The following is a 15,136-nucleotide window of genomic DNA, read 5'->3' as shown; positions in this document are numbered from 1 at the left end:
TGCTCCACCCAATATGTTAAATAATAATGTCATTTAATAAATTTTTTTTTATCTTTTTGTGGAGTTCAATGGATAAGGCAACCAATCAAATATTTCAAAAATATAACAACATTTATTATATATTATATTAATCTATTAAAAAATCATTTAATAAATTTGACATCAGTTATCAAATTTGACAGCAAAAGGCTTTGCCTTCAAATGATTCAGCGCCACATAAGAAATTGAAGGCTTGGTAGAAGAGAGTTTGCTGCCATTTTATACTGTTGTATGCCTACGTGGCAATTTTGACATCTCTTTTAAAAATGCTTTTAATTATTGAATTAATTGACTCATTTTTCGACCGTCTGTCGACTAATCCTCCAAATTAAGTATGAGCATAATGTTAATCTTGGCGCGGATGTGGATCAAATACTAAACCCTAAATGCATTTAAATTTGTAATATTTTCTTACCAACTTTTACCATGAGGAATGCAAATCATCAATTTTCTATTAAAGGCATAGAAAAACACGCACTTTGTATAAAACACATTTGAAATCTGATCCAGCTTAATTATTTAGTCCCCATTCTACCCCCACAAAAGTTGCCATTCTGCAGCAGTCTAGCAAAAAACCGAAGAAGAAAGACATGCTAGATGCTTTTACCTTAGCGGTAAAAAATTATCATGCTTGTATACTTTGGTCGTACCCAGTGCATAAGACTTTCGCTTTACGCAGGGTTTGGAAGAGGTGAATGTCGGCTAGCCTTACCCCCATTTATAGAGAGACTGCTCCCAAATCTCGAACCCAAGACCTACCACTCATGGACGAAAGCACTTGTCATCGCACCAAGTGCGACCTCTATGCTTATATACTTTGGTGCTGGCAAAAATCTCTACCTCTCTTCCCTCTAACAACTTAATTTCACCTTATGACGTTATTGTTTATTAAAAATAATCAAGACGAGGGCAAATTTGGAAGAAAAAGTGGAAAAATACAGTGTAATAATTTACTAGCTCGAGATCGCCCACCCTCTGCTTTTTATTCTAACACAGGAAGCAACAGAAGCATCATCGTCATCCTCAGCAAGAAGAGATTAAAGAGTCAAACACCTCAACCCTTGTTCAGTTCCTTCCCAATTTTCTCTCTCTACAACTTTCTCTCTCTAAAATCCATCTCTTTCCTCGTGGAATCGCAAACTTTCAGAGCCGCGCCTCTTTGCAATCCCAAATCTTTTTCATTAATTTATTACGGTTTTGTCCCCAAGTCTTCGCCTTTTTTTTAATTTTTTTTTTATACCCATTGCCATAAAAAACCCTAGCCTCACTCGCTGCCCGAAACCCCAACTCGCGAAGTTCCTCTCCCGTCTGGAAATTGGTATTTTGTTCAAAACCCTAGCTTTGTTTTCTGTTGCAATTTATGGTGATTTTGGTGTTAGAATCGATGATTTGGAATGCGAATTTGTTGCAGTACCATTGGGAATTTAGCTCGGATTTTAGGGCTCTTTGAGATTCTTAGGCTTAATAGCAGATTTAGGTTTGTATTAGTGCTCAGGTTTGGTATTGTTAATTTTACGTAGTTTGAAAATTGGTGTGCTTATTCTCTGGGCACTTATTGGTTGAGCTTGCGGTTTAACTGTTGGGGATTTCTAATGTGTCTCAGCTAAAGAATTGCAGATCAAATTGTTTGGGTTAGGTTCTGTTGCTTTTTTTTTTTAATTTTTTTCTATATGTATTGAAAATTGGGACTTATTATTTACGTACATGTGTAATGTGAAAGATATGAACTTTACGAAATTGGGTTGTGAATTACGAGGCCAAAGATTTTATTAGCTGCTCTAGGAGTTTAACGTTTCGTTCATGATATCAAGTTTGGTAACTTTAAAGCAAATGCGCACGTTTCATTTTAGGTTTGAATGTTCCCCTAGTAAATACAATACTTGTTGAGAGAAAATCAAAACTGTAGGCATTTCTTAGATATATGTTGCCTGAACAGGCCTGTGTAAAATTTTACATGTTAGTTGCTTCAGTAGAGTTCTAGCTTTTTTCTTCATATTGGAACTCCTAACTGTTTCTTCATATTGGAGGGAGCGAATTTTCACTTAACTGTAAATACCTGATGGTTGTAAATTTTAGTGCGAGAAACTTTAGAAGTCAAATGTTCAACATTATTTGTAGGATTAGGTTTACAAAAGACTATATAACTGATTAAGCAACAAATAGATTCTGTACTCGGATCACACTTTTCAAATCATCCATCTTAAATTGTTTCCGAGAACTAAAAATTCTTTTGCTCCATACTCCACCCATCCTGTCTATGTATACATATATAATTTTGGAAGTGTGCAATTCATTGTAGGTTCTGAAAGACTGTCATGTTTACCAGCAAAGAGTTTTGCCTTGAAGGAATGCCAACCTGCGTTATGTAGCTTATGACTGAAGATATTTGCATACATTATTCATGAGGTGAATCCTTGCGTTGCATCCATTATCTTCTCAAATTTGTATTTCTGCATTAAACTAATGATACTGTAGTTTCTTATGGTGATGGCTTTCATCATAATAACGGGGAACCGTGATTTAACTTGATGGTTTAGCGTGACAGCTTCTTGTAGCAGTTCGATGCTGGGGGCAGTATGCCGATGATAGTTGGGAGAAATGAGCAGGTATCATGCCACTGGCTGCACTAGTGCAGTTAACAACACAGCCATAGGTGGGACATCGGGGAGGGATTCTACCCGAGCTGAATCGGCTGCATCTCCGAACTTGCCTCTAGCTTCTAGGTAACTGTGCTCCACAAATATGTTGCATTACATTCTCTTTCATGGAAAAAAAAAATCTGTTTTTATTTTAGGTCATATTGTAATTTTAATTTCAATGGTAGTTAATGTTTAGTTTTTCACATTAGTGGACTTCTTGTTTGCCAATTTTTCACTATGTTATAATAAATAGTGTTTCCCATAAATATTTAAATGATATTTATTAGGTCATCATTTGTAGGCTGGTTTGTCTCGAAATTTTGCAACTTCTTACATTTCCAATATTATATTGTCTCTATAATGGTTTTATAACTTAGTTTTTTCCCCAGTTTACTGAGTTACTTAATTTTTTAATTATTGATAAGTTGACTGTTTCCCCTGTTATAAAATTTGGTGCGCTGTTTTTAACTATGCAGGCGCTCTTCACAGTTAAACCCTTACAAGTTGAAGTGTGATAAAGACGATTTGAATTCCCGGTAATGTTCACACAGATTAGTGCCCTTTTCTTGAAATATCTGTAAAGAAGAGAATTTATGTGCTGTTACAGTCTTGAGTTCCTTTATTTGCAGGAATTTTTTTACCACTGGATACACTAACGTATATATTATTTTCAAAATGTTATGTTTATTATATTTTTATATTTTTTGTTCCATTAAATTTATATCTGCTGATTATGGTTCTCAGTATAAGTCATTTCCATTTTATTTAACCCCAGACTTGGGCCACCTGACTTTCACCCCCAAAAACCAAATTGCCCAGAGGAAACTCTTACCGAAGAATATGTGCAAGCTGGATACAGAGAGACTGTTGAAGGAATTGAGGTACAATTTTATAATCTAGTAATTGGTAGAAATATTCAAGATGTTCTTAATTCTTAAGAAAGACTACCCATCTGAAAATCCACTGCGGTTGTTTCTTCACAAAAACCCACCGAAATTTACTCCTTATAACCATTTGTGCGGATCCTTTTGCACTTCTTCGAAGAGTCATTTTTTGTCCTTTTTTTTAATACCAAATCATTTATACTGCGTATTTTGATGCTGAAGGCCATTTTTATATGGTCCGCTCTTATTGGATAACAGTAATTATTATTACTATATATCTTGTTAGCGTATTTTGAGATTCAAATTTTTGTGGGTCCAAACACATGGGTGTTTATAATGACTTCATGTGCCAAAAATTCCAGGAATCAAGAGAGGTTTCTCTAAGTCAGGCTCCAACTTTTGGCAAGCCCCTTGTCTTCAGGTGCAAAGAGGTACATCACTTAGTTTGGAAAGTTATGAGGGATATATCGATTTTAATATTGATGTAGTTCCACCACTTTCTTTGGGTTCATGTATTTTTCAATGCTAGTATTTTATATGATATTTTGGATTCTCTTAATTTCCAGGCCATCAAAATACGTTTTAGGGCAATTAATGAATCTCGTGCTCAAAAGAGAAAGGTAGTTTATCCTTGCTCAACAATTTTTTATGTTTAGGAAATTTCTTCTGCAGCAAACATGCATATTGCCATATGTTCTTGTATTAAAGTGCTTTGGAGGTTACTACATGATTGATGTCACATCATGGACTGCTGCATGTTTAATTTTTTTTCCCATGGCAGGCTGGTCAAGTGTACGGTGTTCCTCTTGTTGATTCACTGTTGTCAAAGCCAGGTGTTTTTCCTGAACAAAAGCCCTGTGGTGAAGGGTTGCGAAAAAAATGGATTGAGGTATGCCTTTTCTTTTCTGGAACACACAGTTGCTTCTAATAAATGTTTCTTTTCTTGAACACACAGTTGCTTCTAATAAATGTTAACCTTATTTTTGTATAGAAAGATTAAAGGCATAGACCGTACAATCCACTCTAATTGCGCACTTCTGCTTGAGAAACTCTGAAACATAGGAATGGCTAGTAGCTATAACCCCTTTGGTTACACTGTCAAGTAGATAAGAAGCATTGTGATATGGTGACTTGGGTCGTCCCAAACATCTTAATGTCTTGCCGAGGGCAGAAAAATGAGGGCCACAGTTACCCAATCAACTTGTCAAATGTTTGTTTGTTTGTTTTTTTTTTTTTTTTTTTTTTGTACAAAAGGGTTCATCAAAATGGTGACAACCTAGTATGGGTGGTGAGAATTTGAACAACCTCAGTGTTTTGAAATAACTGATGAGAGGTTTTGTTGTTGAATTCCATGACTCAATAAGTCATTCTATTTATTCTTGTTTATAAGCAGATTATAATATATTTCCCATTTGCATACAGGGTCTATCACAACAACACAAGCGCTTGCGTTCATTGGCTGATCATGTCCCTCATGGATATAGGAAAAGATATTTATTTGAAGTTCTTACAAGGAATAATGTTCCATTGCTGAGAGCAACTTGGTTTATTAAAGTAACTTATCTTAATCAGGTATATATTTCGAGCAACTTGGTTTATTAAAGTAACTTATCTTAATCAGGTATATATTTCCTTACAATCATAACAGAGCTGGGTTTTGATCATAACCTGTTTGCCAATACTTCTCATATTGGAATATAGCTGACACTTCACCATATTATTGATGTTTTTGCTGCAGGTCAGGCCAGGTTCTACCAATATATCTTCTGGGACATCTGATAAAGCTCAGTTGTCCCGCACAGAGCTGTGGACAAAAGATATTATTGATTACCTGCAGTACCTTCTCGATGAGTTATTCTCAAGAAATAGTTCTCACTCCACTTCACTCAACAGAGATAGATCGCCACAAATTCTCTATGCTGGGTCACTGCCACAAAGGGGTGATCCAGCATCAGCAGTCCTTGATGGTGAGGAGCCTTCTATACATTTCAAATGGTGGTATGTGGTGCGGCTTCTGCAATGGCATCATGCTGAGGGACTGCTTCTTCCTACACTCATCATTGAGTGGGTTCTAAGTCAACTACAGGTATTACTTTTTATGTGTTTATTTTTTCTAAACACTATTTACTGAGGTTTAAATTATCTTAATCTGCCTCTTATAATCATAGTTATTCTATTACAGGAGAAAGAATTGCTTGAGATTATGCAGTTGCTTTTGCCTATTATATACGGTGTTCTGGAAACTATTGTTTTATCTCAAACATATGTGCGCAATCTTGTGAGAGTAGCTGTACGTTTCATCGGCGAACCTGCTCAAGGTGGATCAGATCTTGTAGATAACTCCCATAGGGGGTATACAGTGTCTTCTTTGGTTGAGATGCTTCGCTATTTAATAATTGCTGTGCCTGATACCTTTGTAGCTTTTGATTGCTTTCCTCTACCATCCTCTGTAGTCTCCTATGTTGCAAATGATGGATTACCAAAGATGTCTGATGCGAGAAAGATTAAAAATGTTTCAGCAGAAGTTGCTTCTGCATTCAGAAGTAAAGTTTTTGATACTCAATATCAGTCCCTGGCTTTTGATCATATTGTTTCATCCATTCAGAAACATGCTGAAAATCTTGCTAAGGCTGCAAGACCTAGCTATCCAGGCCATAGTATAGCTAAAGCTGTACAGGCCCTAGATGGATCTCTTGTGCAGGGAGATGTTCGAGCGGCTTATAGATTTCTGTTTGAAGATCCTTGTGATGGAGTTGCAAATGAAAGTTGGATTGCAGGAGTTAGTCCATGTTTGCGAACTTCGTTGAAGTGGATTGGGACTGCAAACTTGTCATGTGTTTGCTCTGTATTTTTCCTCTGTGAGTGGGCAACATGTGATTTCAGGGATTTTAGGACTGCCCCACCTTGTGAGCTGAAATTTACTGGCAGAAAGGATTTCTCCCAGGTATTTGTTGTTACTCGGCTTTTGAAGCTAAAGATGAGAGATTTGCAACTTTCACCTCAACGTAAGAATGATAGCATCCCTGGAGTCAGTAGTGTTGCAAAAGGTTCTACCCAGCAGAACAATTTTCCTGTCACAGTTTCCATGGGAAATTCCTGTGAAATTAAACCAAAAAATGTTGATCAAAGAAGTATGAAATCATCAAATATATTTGAGAGCCCTGGTCCTTTACATGATATCATAGTGTGTTGGATTGATCAACATGAAGCAGGCAAAGGAGAAGGTTTCAAGCGCCTTCAACTACTTGTAATCGAACTTATCCGGTCTGGTATTTTTAATCCTCATGCCTATGTTAGGCAACTGATAGTTAGTGGAATTATGGATACCAATGGAACGGGGGTTGAAGTCGACCGTTGGAATAGGCATTTTCGTATCTTGAAGCTGTTGCCTGCGCACTTTATGCACGATGCTTTGGAAGAAGCAGGGATTGCTGAAGGGCCACAACTTTCAGAGGCCATGAACTTCTACTCAACTGAGCGCCGCCTAATACTTCGTGGGCTTCTCTCCAATCAAAATAAAAATGTGAATATGAATATGTCTGTTCTGAAGCAAAAGCATTATTCCATTCCTGGAAAAGATGGTGGTTTGCCAGTTTCTGTGGATCGGTGGAAGGCTGTTCAGCCATCACCCAATGTATTGTCTGGTAAAAGTAGTAAGACTGATGTTGATGTCGAAGAACTAAAGGAAGCAATATCAGTTCTGTTGCATCTCCCAAGTAGTTCATCCCCAACGACAGAAACAGGGTTTGATGAATCCCAAGGAAGTGTTAAGAGGCCGTTTGGGTCAACCTTTAACAAGATGGATCTGGGAGAAGGCACCCCTGGGTGTGAAGAATGCAGAAGAGCAAAGAGGCAAAAAGTGAGTGACGAAAGGAGCTCATGCATCCAAGGAAATTCTCCAATTCCTTCAGATGATGAAGATGCCTGGTGGATGAGGAAGAGACCTAAGTCCTTGGAGCCATTGAAGGTTGATCCACCCGTTAAATCGACCAAACAGGTCTCTAGGAACCGGCAGAAGATAGTTCGTAAAACTCAAAGCCTTGCTCAACTTGCAGCTGCTAGGATTGAAGGTAGCCAGGGAGCATCTACGAGTCATGTCTGCAATAATAAAGTAAGCTGTCCTCACCATAAAGGTGGAGTTGAGGGGGAAACCCCGAAGTTTGTAGATCCAACCAAAATGAACCATGGTGGGGATATTGTTTCAATTGGAAAAGCTTTAAAGCGGCTGCGATTTGTAGAGAAGAGGACAATTACGGTTTGGTTGATGACTGTTATTAGGCAGCTTGTTGAAGAGACTGAAAAGACCATTGCGAAGGTTGGCCAATTTGGTAGGAATTTCACATCTGTTGATGATAGGAGCTCCATACGGTGGAAGCTTGGTGAAGATGAACTTTCTGCTGCACTGTATTTGATGGATGTTTCAAATGATTTAGTTTCAGCAGTCAAGTTTCTGCTTTGGTTGCTGCCAAAGGTTAATGGCCCCAGTTCTACAATCCATAGTGGGAGGAACATTATGCTGTTGCCAAGAAATGCTGAAAGTCAAGTGTGTGAAGTGGGGGAGGCATTTCTGGTATCATCACTCCGAAGGTGCATTCTCTTTCTTTATATCCCATAAAACTTAAACAAAATGTTGAGATAAGTCTGTTTCTCTTCTCTTATTGGCAGATTTGCTTATCCTTCCCTCTTATCATTTTTCTCTTTAAAAAATAACTTTTATCATGCATGCATGGGTTTCACTTTTTGATTCTCTTTGGAAGTAGATAAAATAAGTGAATGAAGTTTAAAATCCTGAGAGCTCGTTGTACAAACCACATTCAAATTAGTTTAGTCTTTTTTTTTTTAATTTTTTTTTATTAGCTAGTGTAAGACAGTCGGAATAAATTTGCTTTATTCTGTCCAACTAAAATTAGAGCACTTGTTCTTAGTATTTGTAACCTTGTGTCTTTAGAAACATACACTTATCAACCCAGTATGAAATAGTTTTCATGACAGCAAATGCTCCATCTTTGGGAGCAATTTGTTTCCTGATTTTAAAAATTACATTTACTTATATCATCATCAACGTCCTTGTCCAGTACCTTTAGTACTAGTGTGTTCCCCCTGACTTATCTGCTTATCTCTTGACATAAACACTTAAGCATTCTACTTTGGATTCCGTTGAGTCTCCTAACAGTGGATTTGGTTCAGGTATGAGAACATACTTATTGCTACAGATCTTATTCCAGAAGTCTTGTCAGTTACAATGCACCGTGCTTCAGCCATAGTGGCACCTAATGGAAGAGTTTCAGGTTCAGCTGCCTTAGCATACAGTCGGTATTTATTGAAGCGATACAGCAATGTAGCTAGTGTCATTGAATGGGAAAAGAATTTCAAGCCAACATGTGATAAGAGACTTCTTTCTGAACTTGAGTCTGGACAGTCAGTGGATGGAGAGTTGGGGTTTCCGCTTGGTGTTCCAGCAGGAGTCGAAGATCTTGATGATTTTTTCCGCCAAAAGATTAGCGGTGTTCGGTTATCCAGGGTGGGTTTAAACATGAAAGAAATAGTGCAACGAAATGTGAATGTTGATGATGCCCTTCAGTATTTTTTTGGGAAAGAGAGAAAGCTCTTTGCTACTGGTGCTCCTAAAGGCCCTCCTGTTGATAAATGGGATGACGGATGTCAGATATCTCAAAAAGTAATTACAGAACTGATGGACTGCATTAGGCAGACTGGTGGTGCTGCTCAAGAAGGGGATCCATCTTTGGTGTCTTCTGCCGTTTCTGCTATTGTCGGCAATGTAGGGCTAATTATAGCAAAGATTCCAGATTTTAGAATGGGGGGTAGCTATTCAACCTTTCCATCTGCCACTGATTCCTTGAACTTCGCTAGGCGTATTTTGCGTATCCATATAAGTTGCCTATGCCTCCTTAAGGAAGCTCTTGGAGAGCGCCAAACCCGTGTATTTGAGGTAGCTCTTGCGACAGAAGCTTGTTCTGCTCTTGCTCCTGGAAAGGCGTCTCGAAATCAATATCAATCCTCTCCTGAATCCCATGATTCCAACACTAACATGTCTAATGACATTTTGAACAGTAAAGTAGTTATTGGGAGGACAACAAAAGTTGCAGCTGCTGTTTCTGCACTAATCATTGGGGCGGTTGTTCAAGGGGTTACTAGCTTGGAGAGATTGGTGACTCTATTCAGGTTAAAGGAAAGGTTGGACGTAATTCAATTTGTAAGGAGTAGTAGATCCAACTCTAATGGCAATGCTCGTTCTGCTGGGGCATTTAAGGGTGATAACTTGCTTGAAGTTTATGTGCATTGGTTTAGACTTCTTGTTGGAAACTGCAGAACAGTCTCTGATGGATTGGTCGTGGAACTCTTGGGTGAACCCTCTGTAGTAGCTCTTTCAAGGATGCAACGTATGCTCCCTCTTGGTTTGGTTTTTCCACCTGCCTATTCTATATTTGCTTTTGTTATGTGGCGGCCATACCTTCTTAGCACTAGCTTTGCAGCGCGTGATGATTTTAACCAATCATATCAATCTTTAACAACAGCTATAGGTGATGCTATAAAGCACTCTCCTTTTCGAGATGTGTGTTTGAGAGATAGTCAGGGTTTCTATGATATTGTAGCTGCAGATGGCAGTGATGCTGAATTTGCAGCCATGCTAGAGTTAAATGGTTCAGACATGCATAAAAAATCCATGGCTTTTGTTCCATTACGTGCAAGGCTTTTCCTAAATGCCATAATGGATTGTAAGATGCCACACTCTTCATTTACACAGGGTGAAGCAAATCAGGTCTCTGGACATGGTGAGTCTAAAGTTAAATTTGCAGAGCGTGAAACAAAGCTTGTAGATAAGCTTGTACATATTCTAGATACCCTGCAACCTGCAAAATTTCATTGGCAGTGGGTAGAGCTTAGGCTCCTTTTGAATGAACAGGCCCTTATTGATAAACTTGAGACTCAAGATGCGTCTTTAGTGGATGCCATTCGGTCGTCCTCGCCTAGTCCTGAAAGGGCTGCTGCCTCCGAGAATGAGAAACATTTCATCGAGATCATCCTTACAAGGTTATTAGTTAGACCTGATGCTGCACCCCTTTTCTCGGATGTGGTTCATCTTTTTGGGAGGTCACTAGCAGATTCTATGTTGTTGCAGGTCAAATGGTTCCTGGGTGGCACAGATGTTCTTTATGGACGAAAAACAATTAGACAACGACTTCTTAATATTGCTGAGAGTAAAGGTCTCTCAACTAAGACCCAATTTTGGAAGCCGTGGGGATGGTGTATTTATGATGTTGATCCTGTAACAAACAGGGGAGATAAGAGAAAATTTGAAGTCACTTCCCTTGAAGAGGGTGAGATGGTTGAAGAGGGAACAGACTCAAAAAAGTATGGGAAAGGGGCCAGTCAAACGTTGGACATTGAAAGCTACAATGTCACTCAGCATTATGTGACAGAGAGGGCTCTCATTGAATTACTTCTTCCATGTATAGATCAAAGTTCTGATGAGTCGCGCAATACCTTTGCAAATGATTTGATCAAGCAGTTGATTAGTATTGAGCAACAAATTAGTGCAGGTACTCGTGGGACACATAAGCAAGCAGGACCAACTCCTTCTGGAGTTGAAGGTCCCACTGGCAAAGGAAATAGCCGCAAAGGTATAAGGGGTGGCAGTCCTGGATTAGCTAGGCGTGCAGCAGGAGCAGCTGATTATGCTCCACCGTCCCCTGCAGCTTTGCGAGCTTCTATGTCGCTGCGGTTGCATTTGCTCTTAAGATTGCTTCCTATCATATGGGCAGACAGGTAATTGTACAATTTATGGTGAGGTATTGTACTAATTTTGATTGCATGAGCATGTGCCTGTTTGTCTTGGTTAGCAATTGCCTGTATCTCCCTCGCTGCTGATTGTTTCTATATTAGTGTCACTGAAGTGTGATTATTTGGTTATGTTGTTCATCTAATTGTGATTTGTGGGGCAGCTATGGTGTTGCAAAGACTTGCTTCTTGAATATCTGTTTGATTCCTTTTTCTTGCTTTGCAGTTTTTAAACAATCTAGTTGAACTGCGTATTTAATAACCCTTTTTGATACATTTTGTTTTTTGTTATTGTGTAAGGATGTAAACAGAAGTGAATTATGAATATATTAATGCATCATATATAGGGTGCATCAGGTGGTAAAGAAACTGTCATTTCTGTAAGTATGATTATCAGAATGATAATTTGAGAGCTTTTATCTTCATGTTCTCAACGTGTAGAAATGTTGTAGGGTATAAGACACTTAAACCCCATAACAAATGTTACCAAGTTAATTAAGAGTCCACTTGTGGTGCATCCTCCCGACTTTCATTAATGATTTCAGTTAGTACTTTATCCTTCGACAACCCAACCATAGCAAAGTAAGAAAGATCTGAAATGAATATAAACGTGTTGTTCTATGTAGTTAAAAAATGAGCATAAAATTTCCCTTATGGCATTTATAGTTTTATATCACTGTAATTTGTTTGCTGTATTAAAAACCCTACCCAAAACCGACGTCGGTTTGTGTATGGGCTTTTTCATTTTTATTTTTATTTTTTGAAAAAAAAAAGCCACATGCCCAGATCACCCGGGAAACGCCTCATGGGTGCCTTTGTCGCCCCTCTCCACTGTGCCTCGCCGGAAAAATAGCCCACTCTGGCGGGGCAGAGGCTTTTTTTTTTTTTTTTTAGTCCCGCCCAAAAAACCACTTAAGCTAGTCTCAAAACTAGTTTTTTAAAACACTATTCTCAGGCTTTTCGGTTGCCCTCATTTTTGTAATTTTTGTTTATTTTAGCCTAGATATATAGTAGATGCCTTTTGTACGATGTTCTTCTTGCTTGGTTTAGTGTTACTTTTCCAACATCTGTATGCTGTATTTGTCGTGATGGTTTGTACATGATTTGATAAATGCTGAATATTGTTCACCAGATAGACTAATTTGAACATGTTGGGTCTGTCAGGGAGCCATCTGCCCGGAACATGAGGCATGGATTTGCCTCTGTAGTACTACGTCTTCTAGGAAACCGAGTTGTGCATGAGGGTGCAGACCTATGCTTCAATATCATGCAGAGTACTTTCTCTAAGAGGGATGCAGAGTCTTCAAGAGAAGCTGCCTCTGCAGCTTTTGCAGAATTGTCAAATGAAAGTCTCTTTAATCAGTTATTGTTCGTTCTTCATGGGCTGTTAAGCAGTTACCGGCCAAGGTGGTTGAGGTCTACTAAGTCAACAAATGAGGGGGGAAAAGATTTTGCTGCATTTGATTGTGAACTGGCAGATATTTTGCAGGTTTGGTCTTCTGTAACCTTCCTCATATCCTCCATTCCTTTTGTGTCCTACAAACAACAAAATAGAAAAGAAAAGAAAGGAGGGAAGGCAAAGTTTTAAGGTGCTTCTCTTTTGGAAGCAGTACTGCTATTTTATAAGTTACATTACAAACTTCTTGTAAGCTTTCTAGAACATACCCTGCACTCCCAAGAAAGGAAAAAAAAAGTGCCAAATTTTGACCACTACATAGAGTAGGCACCGTCAGTTTCAATTTTATTTAACAATGAACAAAATAACTTCATTGTTTCAAAGTCCTCCCCCACTCCCTTCTTTTGAAGTTATGTCAAGTGATGTATGTGACATTAAAAGTTTGCATTCCATGAACCCCATCCGTTTGCTGGATGAATATACCTGTATTGGGATTTTCGACAAAATTAATTAAGTTAAAAAAATATGTTTACGTATCCTGTCTTGTTGAGTGTTAGTACACTTTTTCCATTCAATCTGTTCATTTGTTAATATTGATTATGAATTTCAGTTTAGGTAAATGGTTTTCTACCTGTCTTATATGTGTACTTGTGAATGCAGAAAGACTTAGATCGAATGCAGCTTCCTGAAATGATTCGCTGGCGTATCCAAACTGCAATGCCAGTGGTTCTCCCTTCTGTTCGGTGCTTTTTCTCTTGCCAACCACCACCTGTTCCAGATACTGGTTTGGCTGTTTTTCAACCCAGCATATCGGTTTCTGGGTTGCATGCTGGAAACTCAAACCCACCTCAGAGAAATCAGGCTCCTCTTGCGCGAACAGTAACTAACATACCAGGGAAATTTAAACCATTGCCATCACAAGATTATGATATGGATATTGACCCATGGACGCTGCTGGAAGATGGTGCAGGATCAGGCCCATCTTCAAGTAGCAGTGCTTTGATAGGCAGTGCGGACCATGGCAATCTTCGAGCATCTAGCTGGCTCAAGGGGACTGTGAGGGTGAGACGAAAGGATCTCACATACATTGGTGCTGTGGATGATGACAGCTGAGTTCAAAAGAAAACTTTGCTGTTGATTTTTCTGGAGTGAGACCCCCTCAGCAGGTAACTTAATGTTTACATTCATTGTGCATAATTGGTATAAGGATCAACGTGTTGTGCGGGTCCTTTTCTTTGATGATCGAGAAGCTGTTGAGAGGGAAATTTTTTTGGGGGGGACGCACAAGTTCCTTTTGGAAAAAATTTAGCATGGGTCCTTTTGGAAGAAAATTGAAGATGTTATGCAGCCCATACTATCGGGTCTTGTGGCTGCTTGACTACTAACCCTTCGATCACCCCCCCATCCAAATGTGCACCTCCGCATGCTGTACGGAGGGCAGTTGTATATATAGAGATGATTTGTTCACTTTACCAATTGATCTGAGTAAGATATCTGCAGAATGATATGTAGCTGTTCTTTTTTCTCCTTATAATCAATCTCTACGTTATACTCTCTCTCTCTCGCTCCCACATGCACACACAAATGTGTGCCTGCACAAACAAAAAACAAGTATATTTCATATTTACATACTTATATTGTCTTATTATTATGGGCACATTTACATTTATTCTGCTGTCTGAAAAGTGGTCCTTTCCTGGTGTGCTGTCGTTTAAGATGGATATGATTTGTTAATAGTCGAAGAAACAAGGCATACTGGTAGATGCTAGTGGTGGAATGGAGAGCATCACAATGTCAGAAAAACACAAACCTCACCAGCTGCAGTTTTTCGGTCATGTACTAAATAAGATTTAGGAATGGTTGAAGACTCGTTTGGATGTCTGGGACCATGTCTATGTGGTCAGATTACTTATAGTTTACTTGGGATTATCAGGAAGATTGATTCTTCAGTTTCAGTTGGTAGTATGCGTTGAATTCACGTTCTCTTTCTATTTTATTTTGTGTCATCCCAAAAGCTGAGTTCATTCTTCCTTCTCCCGCACACTTACTGTGCAATAAGCTTGTTTTATAGCGCTGTATTTTCCAGCATTATTGTTGGTATTGTTGGATGGATGTTTTGCATTTCGGACAAAACTGCTTTGTGACGAACGCATAGTCTTTGCAGTGTATTCTATTCATATATGTAATGGTGATTTCCTACAGAGATCTCTGCTTGGTACTGTAGTAGTTTTGTGTATGCTATTTTGACATGATCTTTATTGATTCCCAAGGAAAATTACTTTCGTATTTGAATTCGTTTCAGCTGCAAGTATATAGCGTTAGTTGTGCGATGCTGCTGTCCATCTTGTGAACAATTTTTTTTGATCGTGTGCACTTGT

At 38.7% G+C, this 15,136-nt stretch overlaps 1 protein-coding gene across 5 annotated transcripts; it reads left to right on the top strand.

The window, feature by feature from the left end:
• Positions 1–1,014: 1,014 nt before the first annotated feature.
• LOC103401906 (mediator of RNA polymerase II transcription subunit 12) lies at positions 1,015–14,959 on the top strand. 5 transcript variants are annotated; one of them, XR_003769686.2, is made up of 15 exons: positions 1,015–1,357; positions 2,339–2,445; positions 2,577–2,762; positions 3,155–3,214; positions 3,454–3,559; positions 3,925–3,993; positions 4,129–4,182; positions 4,344–4,451; positions 4,985–5,134; positions 5,301–5,648; positions 5,745–8,149; positions 8,750–11,350; positions 12,527–12,851; positions 13,419–13,924; positions 14,475–14,959. XR_003769686.2 is itself a non-coding variant. In XM_029095261.2 (14 exons), exons 3-14 carry the CDS (start codon positions 2,638–2,640, stop codon positions 13,869–13,871), a joined length of 6,804 nt encoding a protein of 2,267 aa, XP_028951094.1. In that variant the 5' UTR covers positions 1,015–1,357; positions 2,339–2,445; positions 2,577–2,637; the 3' UTR covers positions 13,872–14,312. The 5 variants fall into 5 exon arrangements, 3 of the variants coding, with proteins under 3 accessions (XP_028951094.1, XP_028951129.1, XP_070679909.1); XR_011582249.1 differs by having other exon boundaries at positions 1,020–1,357; positions 2,585–2,762; XM_029095261.2 differs by lacking the exon at positions 14,475–14,959 and having other exon boundaries at positions 13,419–14,312.
• The last annotated feature ends 177 nt before the right edge of the window (positions 14,960–15,136 follow it).

The sequence above is a fragment of the Malus domestica genome, chromosome 01 (assembly GCF_042453785.1).
Source record: "Malus domestica chromosome 01, GDT2T_hap1".
NCBI classification, from domain to species: Eukaryota; Viridiplantae; Streptophyta; class Magnoliopsida; order Rosales; family Rosaceae; genus Malus; species Malus domestica.
This window is presented reverse-complemented; position numbering and strand designations above follow the sequence as displayed.